Source organism: Chionomys nivalis, chromosome 6, assembly GCF_950005125.1.
Source record: "Chionomys nivalis chromosome 6, mChiNiv1.1, whole genome shotgun sequence".
Classification (NCBI taxonomy): domain Eukaryota; kingdom Metazoa; phylum Chordata; class Mammalia; order Rodentia; family Cricetidae; genus Chionomys; species Chionomys nivalis.
The window spans coordinates 50568521-50584913 of record NC_080091.1 but is presented as its reverse complement, the minus strand read 5'-3'; the positions used below and the strand labels follow the sequence as shown (position 1 = coordinate 50584913).

The 16393-nt window shown below is 38.3% G+C and overlaps 1 protein-coding gene across 6 annotated transcripts in view; it reads left to right on the top strand.

Moving 5' to 3' along the window:
- The window catches only part of Lcorl (ligand dependent nuclear receptor corepressor like), a 151468-nt gene that overhangs the window by 58548 nt on the left and 76527 nt on the right, over positions 1-16393 (top strand). For all 6 annotated transcript variants that reach the window (XM_057773244.1, XM_057773243.1, XM_057773240.1 and 3 more), the window contains exon 2: positions 369-434. In XM_057773244.1, the coding sequence (XP_057629227.1) occupies positions 369-434 (66 nt within the window). The remainder of the gene's footprint in view (positions 1-368; positions 435-16393) is intronic.

Genomic DNA, 16393 nt, shown 5'->3' with positions numbered 1-16393 from the left:
TTCCTGCTTTGAAATTTTTCGATGCTAATTTCCATAGTGGTTACATAGTTTTGCGATCCAACCAACAGTGAATGCCTGTTACCCTTTCCCTGTATTCTCGTCAGCATTCTTGTCTAAAATATTAGATTATGCTTGACAGTACTTTAGCTTTGGTTAATATATACATTTGGAAATTCTAATTACTTTACAATCTTAATTTGACAGTCACTATATAGTTAGTATACTAGCTAGTAATTTTTTAAACTGGGTGAAAATAACATTATACTATGGTAAATTATTTGCTGATTGACATAGAATTAAAGTTTTTGATAATTAAAAAGTAAAGATTTTCCAGGAGCTAATAAACTTTTCTCTCTTTGAAAACACAGGTTTTGAGAGTATTTTAGAAGGGCTTTATGGACCACGGCTACGAAGAGACCTCAGTTTATTTGAAGGTAATTCACATTTTTAAAAAAAAATTAAAGTTACAACCTCCTACCTTGTTTAACAAAGTTGTTCTATCAAAATTATATATTAAACATAACTTTATGATCACTTTTAATTTGACAATTTTTAAAATAAAGTAATACAAATACTTGTATATTTTATTACATATATGTGTTATAATTTTTTGAAAGGTACAGTGGATTCAAATAGAAAATGAAATTTGTCTTAATCTTAGTAATATTTATTTTTATGTGTCAGTTCTTTCATAAATTGCATATCCTGACCTATTCTTAAATTGGATTTAAATTAAAAATTACACAAATGTCAAATCAAATTAAGATACTTAAATTGAATTAAATAAACATTCTGTGAAACAAATGTCTGCTAAAAAGCTGTTACTCCAGTTTTTATTTTAGCTTTTTAAGTTTCACGCAAATTTGTATTGTATGTTCAGCACACTCCCTACCCCTATGCCACCTACCCTCCATCTTCATTCCCCTCTTACTCCTGTTAGTCCTTTGTTCCCTAGACAGTATTTTTTATTGATTTTTTTTTATTGAGCTCTACATTTTCCTCTGCTCCCCTCCCACCCTCTCTCCTCCCTTCTACCCTCTCCCGTGGTCCCCATGATTTCAATTTACTCAGATTTTGTCTTTTTCTACTTCCCATGTACATTAGATCCATGTATGCCTCTCTTAGAATCTTCATTGTTGTCTAGGTTCTCTGGGATGGTGAATTTTAGGCTGGTTTTTATTTTTTATTTTTTGACTTATGTCTAAAAGCCACTTATGAGTGAGTACATATGATATTTATCTTTCTGGGTCTGGGTTAACTCAATCAATGTGATGTTTTCTAGATCCATCCATTTGCTTGCAAATTTTAAGATGTCATTATTTTTTCTGCTGTGTAGTACTCCATTGTGTAAATGTACCACTGTTGACAGAGGTTTCTGTCCCACCCAGTCCCGCAGTTGTTCAGTCTCAAAGAAAAACACAGAGATCTACATTAATTATAAACTGGTTGGCCTATTAACTCAGGCTTCTTATTAACTCTTATAACTTACATTAACCCATAATTCTTGTCTGTGTTAGCCACATGGCTTGGTACTTTTTATCAATGAGGCATTCTCATCTTGTTTCCTCTGTGTTTGGGTGACAACTGCAGACTGCCTTTCCTCCTCCCAGAATTCTCCTGTTCTGGTTGCCCTACCTATGCTTCCTGCCTGGCTACTGGCCAATCAGCATTTTATTAAAATACAAGAACAAATCTTTACAGGGTACAAGACTATTATACTATTGTCCCACAGCATACTACATTTTCCTTATCCAATTTTTGGTCAAGTGGCATTTAGGTTGTGTCCAGGTTCTGTAGACAGACATTACTTAATACATTATTTTATCTATAAATTCTATGAACCACAAGTGAGAGAAAACATGCAATTTTGTCCTTCAGAGACTGGCTAAATTTACTCAAGATGATTAACTCATCTGTTTTTTTTCCTGCAAATGACTTAATTTTGTTCTTTATGGTGGAAAAGAATCCTAATGTGTATACATACCACATTTTATTCTTCCTCTGTTATTGAACATGTAGGTTGGTTCTATGGCTCAAGCTATTGTGCATAGTGCTACAAGTATATCTACGATATGTTGATGGTTTTTGTTCTTGGTAATTTTTTTCTGCTAAATATCTGAGAATGATTCTGAGTCATACGGTAGAGTGAATTTTATTTTGAGAAACGGCCATATTGACTTTCATGATGTTTGGATTAGTTTGCATCCACTAGCAGTGTCTAAGAATTGATTTTTTTTCTTGTTTGTGTCTTAGATATGGTTTCTATTGCTGTAATGAAACATCATAACCAAAAAGCAAGTTGGGGAGAATGGGTTTATTTAGCTTATGCTTCAGCATTGTTGTTCATTAATGAAGGAAGCCAGGACAGGAACTGAAACAGGGCAGGATCCCAGAAGCAGGAGATAATGCAGAGGCCATTGGAGGAGTGCTGCTTACTGGCTTGCACCACATGCTCAGCCTGCTTTCTTAAGAGAACTCAAGACCAGCAGTCCAGGGGCTGGCACCACACTTTCATGATCTGGGCCCTCCCCCATAGATCACTAATTGAGAAAATGCCTTACAGCTGGATCTCATCAACTAAGACTTCTTCCTCAATTGACTCTAGATGACTCTAGCTTGTATCAAGTTGGCACAGATCAAGCCAGTCCAGTTTGTTTGTTGATGTTCGAAATTTATTTTTATTATTTTTAATTAGGTATAGGTGTATGTGTCTACATGTGAGTATGTCCATGTGAGTGCAAATGTCCTCAAAGGCCAGAGGCATCGGAGAGTTGGAGTTACAGGTGGTTGTGAGCCTCCTGACATGCATGATAGGAGCCAAACTCAGGTCCTCTTGAAGGGCAGCTAGTGTTCTTAACTGTGGAGACATCTTTTTAGCCTATTACTTGCTAATGACTGCCATTTTGACGAGTATGAGATGGAATCTCACTGTAGTTTTGACTTATTTCTCTGATGGCTAGTGAGGCTGAGCATTTTAACTTTTTGTTAGCTATTTATATTTTATCTTTCGAGATCTGTCTATTTAATTAGCCTTTGTATTAATTAGGTAGTTTGACATATTGTTGGTTAGTTTTTTTGAGTTATTTGTTCTAACATTAATCCTATCAGATGGGTGACCTGCAAAGGCCTCCTCCTGTTCTGCAGGCTCTCTTTTTACACAGTTGTTTCTTTTAATTTGATGATGTCCCATTAATTATTGTTGAGTAACTGGATGATGTCCCATTTATCATTCCTGAGTGACTGAACTCCTGTTTCCTACTTTGGTCAGGTTTATTCCAAGATTGTAAATGAACTGTTTAGGTCTATCTATCCACCCTGTTTATGAAATCCTGAAGCAACAACAGGAAGTGACTCTGGACACAGCCATTCAACCATAGACATTTTCTGATCAATCCAGGCTGACTAGAGTGCTTCCTGGCCAGACAGGACTTTGATAGCAGTGTGTTCTTCAACCAGTCAGGGTATTTCTTGGCTAATCAGGAATTTGGTATTATTTTTGGCTAATTGGGTATCAGAAGGTCTCCTTGTCTAGTCAGAATCTAAGCATAGTTAATCTAGGAATGGGGATGTTTCTGAGTAAATTTGAGGCTAAGAATATGTCATTTCTGAAAAGGTATTGGTTTAGTATCTAAAGGAATGAACCTCAAATTACTGTCACCTTAGTTGGGGCAATGGAGTCCTGTCTCAGGATGCTGGAGACTTGGTGTTGTCCAGTGTCAGAAAGGTTGTGTAGAGTAGGTGCTATCAGAAGGACAGGTCAGAGAATTTGTGAGGTTACAAAAGCAGTGAAGGGGTTCAGGAGGCGGAAGACAGCCTTGTCTAGAGAGAAGGTGATGTCATCAAGGTGGGCCTAGGACAAGAAGACTCTCCTCCCAGTGATAAAGTGAAGCTGGTTGCCCTTGCAGATATGCTAGATTTATGCTCTCATCCTGTCCCTTATGCTCACAATAGTGGTGCAACATGTGCTGCAGAGGGGATTGCGAACTTCAGTGGTCAAGAGGGACCGTGCCATAGTCACATAGTTCTGCTGCAGTCAGAATGGTAAATGAGCTTATGCTCAACCATGAACAGGACATTCTCCTGTCCTTGTCCATTTCACTCTAGAAGAGGTCTCCAAAGCTGCATGCAGTCAGCAGCAATAGCATAGGCCTCTCTCATTTTGGAGAACACAAGGTCTGCCCACTGGACCAAGTGTGTACAAGGCTGCCCTGGAGCTTCTACATCTTGTTAAGGATGGGGAAACAAAAGCTGAACCTAGTTTCAGGGTTCTTACAAATTCCTGGGACCTCCTCAGCCTATTGCATTGAAATGGGTTACTTCATGGAATGTGTTTTTGTTGACTATATTAACTAAATGGCCAGTGATGAGTGCATCAGTTATGGGGATGGAACATTCAGTCTATTCAAACCAGGATATAGTTTAATGCCCAACAGGTGGCTAAAACTTGTAATGCTAGTATAATGTAAGTATACACTGCACCAAAAGGATCTCATCCTGTTGAGTGTGTTAGAGCTGTAACCATTGAGGTGTTCTACTTCTTGAGGTTGATGGGCTGATGCATAGACTAGCAAGGAGTTGTAATGGCAGATTCCATTGACAATATTGGAGCTGTACAGATGGGAAAAGAGGATTAAAACACTGCTAATTGCTGCTTTTTGTTGCTACTCATCTTTCTCTGGTGTAAGGGCCAGAATCCTGCAGGTTTCACTGAAGTCACACTTTCTAGCAGCTGTAAGACTTACACAGTGGCCAAAGCTGTGGGTTTTCAGTCTCATCAAGAGAGAGTCTTCAGCTGACCCCACACCATCCACTAGACCTGTCAGGGTCCATCACCATGTACTTGGGGAAAGTCATACCGCATTTATAGATAAATATGCATTTCTTGGATGAAGTCAGCTTGATCATGGTTAATGATTATGTATGTGTTCTGGATTTGATTTTATAAATACTGTGTCGAGTAATTTTGTGTCAGTTTATCAGCAAGATTTTTTGTCTAATTTTCTTTTTTGTTGTTTTTATCTGGTTTTGAAATTGGTATTACTGACTTCATAAGAAGGGCTTGATAGTGTTCTTTCCTTTTCTATCATGTAGAATAGTCTGTAAACCATTTGGTGGTAGTTCTTTAAAGTTGCTGTAGAATTTTGCAATCTGTGGATCTAGACTTTTTAGAAGGGGATTTGTTTTTGTTTTTACTGCTTCAATACCTTTGTTTACCATAGGTCTGTTTAAATTATTTATCTTGATTTAATTTTGATAGGTTATATGTATCTAGAAATGTATTTGTTTCTTTTATATTTTCCAGTTTAGCAAAATATATTTTAAGGTATTCCCTAGTTATTTTCTCAGTTTTATTGATACTAGTTCAGATTATTTTTTATCTCAAATTCTATTTATTTAAGTCTTTCTCTTTCAAATAGTTTGCCCTAAGTGTCTTATGATTTCTATTGCTTTGAAGTGATACTATGACCACAGCAACTCTTATAAAGAAAAACATTTAACTGGAGCTAGCTTACAGTTTCAGAGGTTTAGTCCAATGTCATCATGGCAGAACATGGCAGTACACAGGCAGACATGATGCTGGAGAAGGAGCTGTGAGTTCTACATCTGGATCAGCAAGCAGCAAAGTGACACCAGGCCTTGCTTGAGCCTCTGGAACCTCAAAGCCTACCCCCAGTGACACACTTTCTCCAATAAAACCACACCTGCTGCAACAAGGCCACACCTCCAATAATGAGTCTATGAGGGCCATTCATTCAGACAACACTAAGGGTTAGTCAGTCATATTTGTTGGGCTAGAGACATCGCAGAACAAATCTGTCCTGCTAAATTAACATTGGATGTTAAATAAAGTACGGGACCGTGGAGAGCAGAGGACTAAATGGGGTACAAATTATGAATGCAGTTTGGCTTGTTTTGCCTAGTGTTGAGCCCCTTAGCATTCCATCCTGGGTTCCCAGATGCTTGCCATATTCCTGGGCCTTCTTTTTCTCAGATGCTGGTTATACCTACTAAGGACCTTTCAGGTGCTCTTCTCACCTCCAGACTGTGCTTTGGGAAATCGGGCTACTGATGCGAGTCCAGTAAGTGGGCTTTTCTTCATAAGCACAGTCATAGATGCTGGTAACACCTGTGGGCAGTCCTTCAGGAATATGATTGGGAATGCTGGCTTTGCCCCGGAGCAGCATTTTGCAAGGTTGAGTCTAGGTCTTTGGAACTTTAAGTGTATTTATCTAAAAACCTAAATTTCTGCCTCTATGACTAATGGTTACTGTGTGATTCTGATTCAGTTTCTTCCCTGTAGTCAAAAGTTCTGCTGACCAGGTTTCGGTGTATAGTCTCTGACACTTTGCTGAGCTTGCTGGGAGTATAGATCATGGAAGTTTTTTTAACATGGTCTCGCATGGCTTCTCCAGGTAGGTGCTGAGTGCCAAGAAGAGAGGTGTTCCTGCCATCTCCAGTCTCTGCCAGTGCCAGTGTGCATCCCTTGTCTGATTCTCCCTTCTTTTCTGCTTCTTAATAGTTTCGTTAGTGTAAGTATATTTCAGGTTTTCTAAGTCCCTCTGCCTTAATACCTTGAAGCTGGCCATCTGCTATTGGCATTCCTTTCCCTGCCAGCCAGGAGCTCCCAAACTAAGACAATCCTGCCAGAATGGACTTTTAAAAGACTTTCTCTCCTACTTTGTAAAGTTCCTTGTTTTACTATGCTGTTGAAGCTAGAGACATTTGAGTGTCACTTACCTTTCTGCTAGCCATTGTCCAGTTTTCCTCACTGTTTCCTGGAGAGTCTGTTAGACCACACTTGCTTGTCAACCCAAGGAATCATAGATTTTAAGGGACCAATTAAGTGAGTTTTGTCAAGTGTATTTTGGTTTTTATTTACCTTTTTTTTTTTTTTTTTTTTTTTTTTTTTGGTTTTTCGAGACAGGGTTTCTCTGTAGCTTTGGTGCCCGTCCCGGAACTAGCTCTTTTAGACCAGGCTGGCCTCCAACTCCCAGAGATCCGCCTGCCTCTGCCTCCCGAGTGCTGGGATTAAAGGCGTACGCCACCACCGCCCGGCTTTTTATTTACTTTTCACTTTATTTTTTATATAGGTTTTTTTTTTTTTTTTTTTTTTTTTTTTTTTTTTTTTTTTTGGCTTGGTGAAAACCTTGTAAATATTGAGAAAGGAGCACAGGAAATTTATGCACTGAACTTACTGTCTCTTTGTCAGGGCATTTCTTCTGGTATAGATTCAGAGCTTCTCTGAGACAATGTTTAGATAAAGGTTCAAAAACAAACATTGACTAGAAATCAGGAAACAGGTTTTTTGTTTGTTTCTGTTGAGTTTGGGGAAGTTATTTGTATTTGTGATGATACATTTAAAAACTAAATTTACCTCTTTGCTAGCATAGGTTCTGAAAAGTGTAGAGCCTTTCATTGCCATTCATCAAGGGAGGAAAGTCCTTGGTCATATTGGCAGTAATGATTTTGGAAGTGACTAATAATAGAAAAAAAGTGTTTCAGTTTAATAGGAATATACTTTTTCTTTAAAGTAGATTTTCCCCCGCACATAATGTATCCGTACAGTTTCCCCTCCCTGTACTTCTTCCAATTCCTTCCCACTTCCCCTCCCGTCCAGATGTGCTCCCTTTCGGTCTCTCATTAGAAAACAGACTTCTAAAAGATAATAATAAAATGTGATATAAAACTAAAACACACCGAATTGGACAAAACCAACAGAAGAAAAGAGCCCAAGAGAAGGCACAAGTGCCAGAACCACTTGTTTCCACACTCAGGAATCCCATAAAAACAGTGAACTGGAAGCCATAATATGTAAACAAAGGAACTGGTGCAGACCCATGCAGGTGCTGTGAACACTGCTGTGATCTCTGTGAACTCATAGGAGCTCTAATCATGCTCATTTGGGGGGCCTTGTTTTCTTGAGTGTCCTCCATCCCCTATGACACTTAATGTTCTTCTTCCTCCCCTTCTGCAGGGTTCCCTGTACCCTGATGAGAGCATTTGACAGATGCATCCCATTTAGGGCTGAGTGTTCCAAGGTTGAAGGCAGGATACCATTGTAGATAAGAGTGTTTGTAACTGGGTTTGTGTTTTATGTTTCACTTTTGGTAGTGCAGAGTACTTTTCTGTACCAAGATATAGCATGAATGGGTGAAGGCTCTATGTAGGCACTATCTTGACTTCTCCATGTTCAAGGAGTTATATAGGTGTTGTCTTCGGCAATAGGGCCATGTGGGTAGTTTATGGTAATCAACCTGTAGTCTTAATAACAGCCTGGGTTGTTTGGAGATTCCCATGATACCACTTTGGTCAACAACTCATAGATGTAATACAACCCCAGATCTTGAAGCTTCATTTGGTAACAAAAGATGACTAGTTGGAGTGCTCCAGTTATTTGGTGATTTCCTTTAGATGACCTTCTTTTTGTATATATTTTAGGAGGCTTCCACTGTATTATGTTTCCATACTGCTCCTCAGATGGCCCTTAATTTTAGCTGTCTCTCCCCATAGTTTCTCCTTTGCCTCTACTCCCACTTGATCCTCCTGTTCCATCTCCTTCCCATCCATCCATAACTGTCTTTTCTATTTTCCTTTCCTAATCAGATCATTCTGTTCAACACCCCTCTCCCCCGTCATTTATCATATACCTAACCTCTGTGGTCCTACAGGTTATTATTGATTTAATAGCTAATGTCCACATATAAGTGAATGCATACCATATTTATTTTTCTAGGTCTGGAATACCTCCCTCGGAATAATAATTTTTCTAGTTCTACCCATTTACCTAAAAATATCATGATCTCATTGTTTTCAAAGGCGAGTATTCATTTTTGGGATATCTAGGTTATTTCCAGTTTCTGGCTGTTATGAATAGAACAGCAGTGACCAAACATAGTTGAGCAAGTACCTTTGGTAGGATGAAGCATCCTTTTGGTACATGCCCAGGAGTGGTATAGCTGAATCCTGAAGCAGATCAATTTCCATCTTCCTAAGGAACTACCACACTGATTTCCAGAGTGGCTGTACAAGTTTGCATTCCCACCAGGAAAGGAGAGAAGTGTTCTCCTTGCTGAACTCACATCCTCGCCAACATTAACATCACTTGTTTTATTGATCTTAATCATTCTGACAGGTGTAAGAAGGAATCTCAAAGGAATTGTGATTGCATTTCCTTGATGGCTGTGGATGTTAAACTTTTCTTTAAGTGTTCCTCAGCCATTTGAGTGTCCTCTATCAAGAATTCTCTGTTTAAAATAAGAGGCATTGAGCCAGACCAATAACTTGAGGCAATGAATGCTTGCAAGTCAAGATCAATAAACTAAAGGGTAAAATGTGTATCTCAACGGCCATGCTATGGTTTCCACAACTAAGGTCTTCCTTTTTTCTTTTGTTTTGGTTTGATTTTTCTTTAAATTTGGTTATGATTTAGGGAGGGGTGGGTTGCAAGAGCAGAGGGCAGATGGGAAGAGAAGGGGTGATAAGTGAGATCAGAATACAATGATGTGAAATCCACAAAAAAACTCAATAAAAGTAAAAAAATAATCTGTTTAGACTTGTACCACGTTTTTTAATTGGGTTGTTTCCTTGATACCTAGTTTTTTTTGAGTTCTTTGTATATTTTGAATATTAGGCCTCTATCTGATATATGGTTGATAAAAATGATTTTTTTCTTTCTGTAGGCTGCTGCTTTATCTGAATGACAGTGTTTTTAATTTTTATTTATTTATTTAAAATTTCCACCTCCTCCCATCCTCCCATTTCCCTCCCATTCCCCCTTCCCTCGCTCTCCAGTCCTAAGAGAAGTCAGGGTGCCCTGCCTTGTGGGAATTCCAAGCCCCCCCCCCCCCCATCCAGGTCTAGGAAGATGTGCATTCAAACAGATTAAGCTCCCAAAAAGCCAGTACATGCAGTAGAATCAAAATCCAGTGCCATTATCATTGGCTTCTCAGTCTGCCCTCATTGTCAACCACATTCAGAGAGTCCGGTGTAATCAGACCCAGTCCAGCTGGCCTTGGTCAGCTCCCATTAGATCAGTCCCACTGTCTCCGTGGGTGGACGCACCCCTCGCGGTCCTGACTTCCTTGCTCATGTTCTCCCTCCTTCTGCTCTTCATCTGGGCTTTGGGAGCTCAGTCCAGTGCTCCAATGTGGGTCTCTGTCTCTTATCTCTATCCCTCGCCAGATGAAGGTTCTATGGTGATAATGTAAGATACAGTGTGGCTATGGGATAAAGCCAATTCAGGCGCCCTCTCCTCTGCTGCCCACGGGCCTAGTTGGGGAAATCCCCTTGGACACCTGGGAACCCCTCTAGAGCCAAGACTCTTGTCAACCCTAGACTGGCTCCCTTAGTTAAGATATCTTCTTCCCTGCTCCCATATCCACCCGTCCTCCATCTCAATTATCCCATTCCCCCAAGCTCTCCCCAATCCTCCCCTTTTCCCTTCTCTCTCCCCATCTCCCCTTCCCCCAACCCACCCCCACCCCTATGCTCCCAACTTTGGCCCAGCGATCTTGTCTACTTCCAATATCCGGGAGGATAACTATATGATTTTCTTTGGGTTCACCTTCTTATTTAGCTTCTCTGGGATCACAAACTATAGGCTCAATGTCCTTTGTTTATGGGTAGAATCCACTTATGAGTGAGTACATACCATATTCCTCTTTTTGAGTCTGGGTTATCTCACTCAGTAAAGTGTTTTCTATTTCCACCCATTTGCATGCAAAATTCAAGATGTCATTGTTTTTTACCGCTGAGTAGAACTCTAAAGTGTATATGTACCACACCTTCTTTATCCATTCTATTGAGAGACACCTAAGTTGTTTCCAGGTTCTGGCTATTACAAATAGTGCTCCCAAGAGTGGAATTGCTGGATCCTGAGGTAGGTTGACTCCCAGTTTCCTGAGAAAATGCAGCACTGATTTCCGAAGTGGTTGCACAAGTTTTCATTCCCACCAGCAATGAATGAGTGTTCCCCTTACTCCACATCCTCTCCAGCATATGTTATCATTGGTGTTTTTGATTTTAGCCATTCTGACAGGTGTAAGATGGTATCTCAAAGTGTTCTTTACTGTGCAGAAGGTTCTCAGTTTCATGAGGTTCCATTTATTGTTGATCTTAGTGACTGTGCCGTTGGTATTGTATTCAGAAAGTCTTTTCCTGTGCTAATGATTTCAAGACACTTCCCCACTTTGTCTTTTCTCAGGTTCATTGTTTCTGGTTTTATGATGAGGTCTTTGATCCATTTGAACTTGAGTTTTGTTCAGGGTTATAAGTACAGATCTGTTTGGATTTTCCTACGTATAACTATCCACTTTGACCAGCACCATTTGTTAAAGATACTGTCCAGTGTGTATTGCTGGTTTTGTCAGGTGTCTGTATGTATGTGAATTGATGTCTGGATTTCAGTTTGATTCCATTGATCAGTGTGTCTGTTGTGCCAACACCATGCTGTTTTTATTACTATGGATCTGTTATATAGCTTGGAATTGGTGATAGTGATACCTCCTGAAACTTTTTATTCAGGATTGTTTTAGCTGTTTTCTGTTTGTTTGTTTGTTTTTGTTTTTTGTATGCATGTGTGTGTGTGTTTCCATATGAAGCTGAACTTGTCCTTTCAAGATTTGTGAAGAATTGTGGTTGATGGGGATCGCATTGAATCTGCAGACTGCTTTTGGTAGGATGGCCATCTTTTATTATATTAATCTTTCCATCTCCTGATATCTTCTTTAATTTCTTCAGTATCCTAAAGCTTTTATCATACAAGTTTTTTACTTGCTTGGATAGAGTTAACCTGAGATATATTATTTGAGGCTATAGTTAAATATGTTGCTTCCCTGATTTCTTTCTCAGTCCCTTTGTCATTTATATATAGGAGGACTACTGATTTTTGTGAGTTAATATTGTATCCACCTACCTTGCTGAAAGTGTTTATCAGCTGGAGAAGTACCCTAGTAGAATTTTTAGGGCCATTTATGTATATAATATTATATCATTTGCAAATAAGTATATTTTGATTTCTTCCTTTCTAGTTTGTTTCTTCTTGACCTTCAGTTTTCTTTATTACTCTACCTAAGACTTCAAATACTATATTGAATAGGTATGGAGAGAGTGGACAGCCTTGTCTTATTCCTGATTTTAATGGAATTGCTTTGAGTTTCTGTTCATGTAATTTGATACTGTCTTTAAACTTGCTATAGATTGCCTTTATTATGGTTAGGTATGTCCCTTGTGTCCCTAATTTCTCCAGGGCTTTTATCATGAAGGGGTGTTGGATTTTGTTAAAGGCCTTTTCTTCATCTAATGAGATGATCATGTGATTTTTGTCATTCAGTTTGTTTATATAGTGGGTTATATACATTTTTTGATTATTTATGTATATTCAAATATTCCTGCATCTCTAGGATGAAGCCTACTTATCATGGTGCATGATCCTTTGGATGTGTTCTTGGATTAGGTTTGCAAGTATTTTTTTTTATTTTTTTTTTGTTTGCAAGTATTTTTATTGAGCATTTTTGTATCTATGTTTATAAAAGAAATTGGTCTGTAATTCTCTCATTTTTTGGTTAGGTCTGTATGTGGTTTGAGTATTAGACTAACTGTGGTCTTAGAAAGAATTAGGCAGTGTTCCTTCTGTTTCAGTTTTGTAGAATAATTTAAGGAGTATAGGCATCAATTCTTCTATGAAAGTGTTATAGAAGTCTGCACTTAAACCATCTGGTCCTGAGCTTGTTTTTGTTGGGAGAATTTTTAATGACTGCTTCTATTATACTTGGGGTTATAGGTCTGTTTAAACTGCTTTAGCTCATCTTAATTTAATTTTGATAAGTAACATGTATTGAGAAAATTATCCATTTCATTTAAATTTTCCAATTTGTTGGAGTATAGGATTTTTAAGTATGTTCTTATGATTCTCTGGATTTCCTCATTGTCTGTTATATTCATTTATATTTGTTATGTAGTTATATTAATTTCTAATTGTATTAATTTGGATCTTTTCTTGCTGCATTTTAGTTAATTTGAATAAGGGTTTATTGATCTTATTGATCATTTTCAAAGAACCAACTCTTAGTTTCATAGATTCTTTGTATGTTTCTCTTGTTTCTATTTTATTGATTTTGGCCCTCAGTTTGATTATTTCTTGTCATCTACCCCTTTTGAATTTTGTTAATTTTTTGTTTTAGAGCTCTCAGGTGTGCTGTTTAAACTGCTGAGTATGAGATCTCTGCAGTTTTTTATGTGGGCATACAGTGCTATGAATTTGTCTCTTGGAACAGCCTTCATTGTGTTCCATAAGTTTGGGTGTTCTTTCGTGTTCATTTTCATTCAATTCTAGACAGTCTTTATGTCTTCACCCAATTTTCTTTCAGTAGAGAATTGTTCAGTTTTCATGAGTTTATAAGCTTTCTGCTGTTGTTAATATCAAGCTTTAGTCCATGGTGGTCAGACAGGATACAGGGTGTTATTTCAGTTTTCTTTTATCTCTTGAAATTTGGTTTGTGTCTAAGTATGTGGTCAATTTTGGAGAAAATTCCATGAACTGCTGGGGAAGAATGTATATTATTTTGTGTTTGAGTAAAATCTTCTCTAAGTATCTGTTAGGTCCATTTGGTTTATGTTAGTTGGCACCAGCATTTCTCTGTTTAATTTACTTTTTAATTTTCTAAAGTTTATTCTTCTTTCATATATTATATCCCAACTGCAGTTTTCCCTCCATTTCTGTCAGCTCCCCAAACCTCCCCTCTCCCCAGATCCACTCCTCCTCCATTTCCCTTCAGAAATGGGCAGATCTCAATGGTATCGTAACAACCTAACAAGTTACAATAAGACTAAGCACAAATCCTCATATCAAGGCTGGATGATGCAACCCAGTAGGAAGATAATGGTCCCAAGAGCAGGCTAAAGAGTCAGAGACACACCCCCCTCCAGTACATATTGTTTGAGTCCAAGAACACCAAACTCACAACCATAACATGTATGCAGTAAACTTAGTTAGCTCAGACCAATTCATTCTCTGTGAGCCCCTACGTGCCCTGCCTAGTTGATTCTGTGAGCCATGTTCTCGTGGTGTCCTCAACCCCTCTGACTCCTACAATCCTTCCTCTCCCTCTTCTGTGAGGTTTTCCAGGTTCCACCTAATGGTTGGCTGTGGGTCTCTGCATCTGCTCCCTTTAGTTGCTGGATGAAACCATGGCTGAACCACACTGAATCTGTTTGATCTTGTCTCTGTTTAGTTTTTGTCTGAATGATCTGTATATTGGCCAGAGTGGAATATTTAAGTCTCCCATTATCAGTGTGTGGGAGATTTAAGCTGTAGTATTATTTCTTTTATGAATTTTGATGCCCTTGTGTTTGGTTCCTAGATTTTACAAATCTCAGTGTCCTCTCATGGATTTTTCCTTTGATGAGTATCATGTTCATTCCTGTCTCTAATAATTAGTTTTGGTTTAAGTCTATTTTCTCAGAAATTAAAATAGCCACACCTGCTTACTTTTTAGGTAAATTTGCCTGGAATATCTTTTCCATTCTTTTACCCAGAGGTGATGTTTTTCCTTGATGTTAAGGTATTTGCTGGATACTACAGAAGATGCAACAGAAGAATAGATTCTGCTTTCAAATCTATTCTGTTAGTCTGTGTCTTTATGGGAGATTGAGACCATTAATGTTTAGAGATACCAGTGAGCAGTATTTGTTGATTCCTGTTATATGGTGGTGGTGGTGAGTGTTGTTTCCCCTCTTTTTATTTGCTGATTTAGGATTATTTATTATTCCATGTGGTTAATGTCTTTAGGTTGGAGTTTTCCTTCTAGTGCCTCTTGCTTGACTGGATTTGTAGATAGATATTGCTTAAATTTTATTTTATCATGGACTATTTTCTTAGTCTATTGTGAGTAAAAGTTTAACTGGGTGTAGTGTTTTCTTATGGCATCTGTGATCTGTTAGAGTCTGTAGCATATCTGAGTAGGCCATTCTGACTTTTAGAGTCTCCATTGAGAAGTCGGGTGTAATTCTGCCTTCATATGTTTTTTGGTCTTTTTCCGTTGGAGCTTTCAATATTCTTTCTTTGTTTTGTACACTTAGCGTTATATTTATTATGTGCCAAGGGGACTTTGTTTTCTAGTCCAGCCTATTTGGTGTATTGTGTGCCTCTTGTACCGTGATAAACTTCTTTGTTTAGGTTAGAAAAATTTTCTTTTATGATTTTGTTGAAAACATTTTCTGTGCCTTTGACCTGGATTTCTTCTCCTTTCTCTATTCCTATTATTCTTAGATTTTGTAGTGTCCCAAATATCCTGTTATTTTATACCAGGAATATTAGATTTAACATTTTCATTGACTGAGATGTCCATTTCTTCTATTGTGTTTTCAGTGCCTGAGATTCTTTCATCTCTTATATTATGTTGACAAGGCTACCCTCTGAGGTTCCTGTTCCAGTTCCTAAATTTATCTCAGTTTGGGTTTTCTTTATAAATTCAATTTCCACTTTCAGTTCCAGAGGTGTTTTACTTATTTCTTTATACACTTTGTGTTTTCACAGATTCTGTAAGGGATTTATTCATTTCTCTTTGATATCTTCTATCATATTTATAAATGCCACTTTAAGGTCTCTTTCTTGTGCTGCAGCTATATTTCGATACTTAGGGCCTGCTCTGGTAGGGTTGCTGGGCTCTAATGGAGATATAGTGTCCTGGCTGTTAATTGATTATATTTCTTCTGTCTGCATTATGCTCACTTAACCTCCTTCCCACCAAGCCCCTCTGCCCAACTCTCCTTTCCTAAGTTTTTCATGCCCCTCTGCATTTAATGGAGTGCTTGCAACTTGGTTATTTACTTGAGCAAGGACATCTTACTCGTCCCTTCTGCCAGCATCTACTAACTTCCTGTAACTCTTCATGGGGAAGTGGGGCCTAATGAGCCCTTTGGCATTTATGATGGAATGTGGATAGGCCCAGTCTTCTGCAGGTAACCACTACCTCTCCCAGTACATAGGTGCAGTAGCTCCGTCATGTCCAGAATACAACACTTCTCTTCATGTTCCAACTCTTAAATTTTGCTCCTTCTTCCAAGATGTCCCCCAAATGTCAGTGTGGAGGGAATGTGATATGGATGCCTCATAGGGCTAAGCACTTAACAATCATTAGTTCTCAGCACTTTTTGGCAAATTATGAGTCTCTGTATAACTGTCACCACTGTAAACAGGAATTTCTCTGACCAAGGCTGAGAGCAGCTCTAAGCTTTGAGAAATAGTATATGGTTTGCATTGGATTATATACCCTATTTGTTTCGTCCATCTTTCTTGTAACTAAGCTTTTGAAAATAAAAGAGTCTGGCCTTATTTTTGATTTACCAGTGGATTGCTACTTGTTTTTGTAGGCATCATTCCATTTTCTCAAAC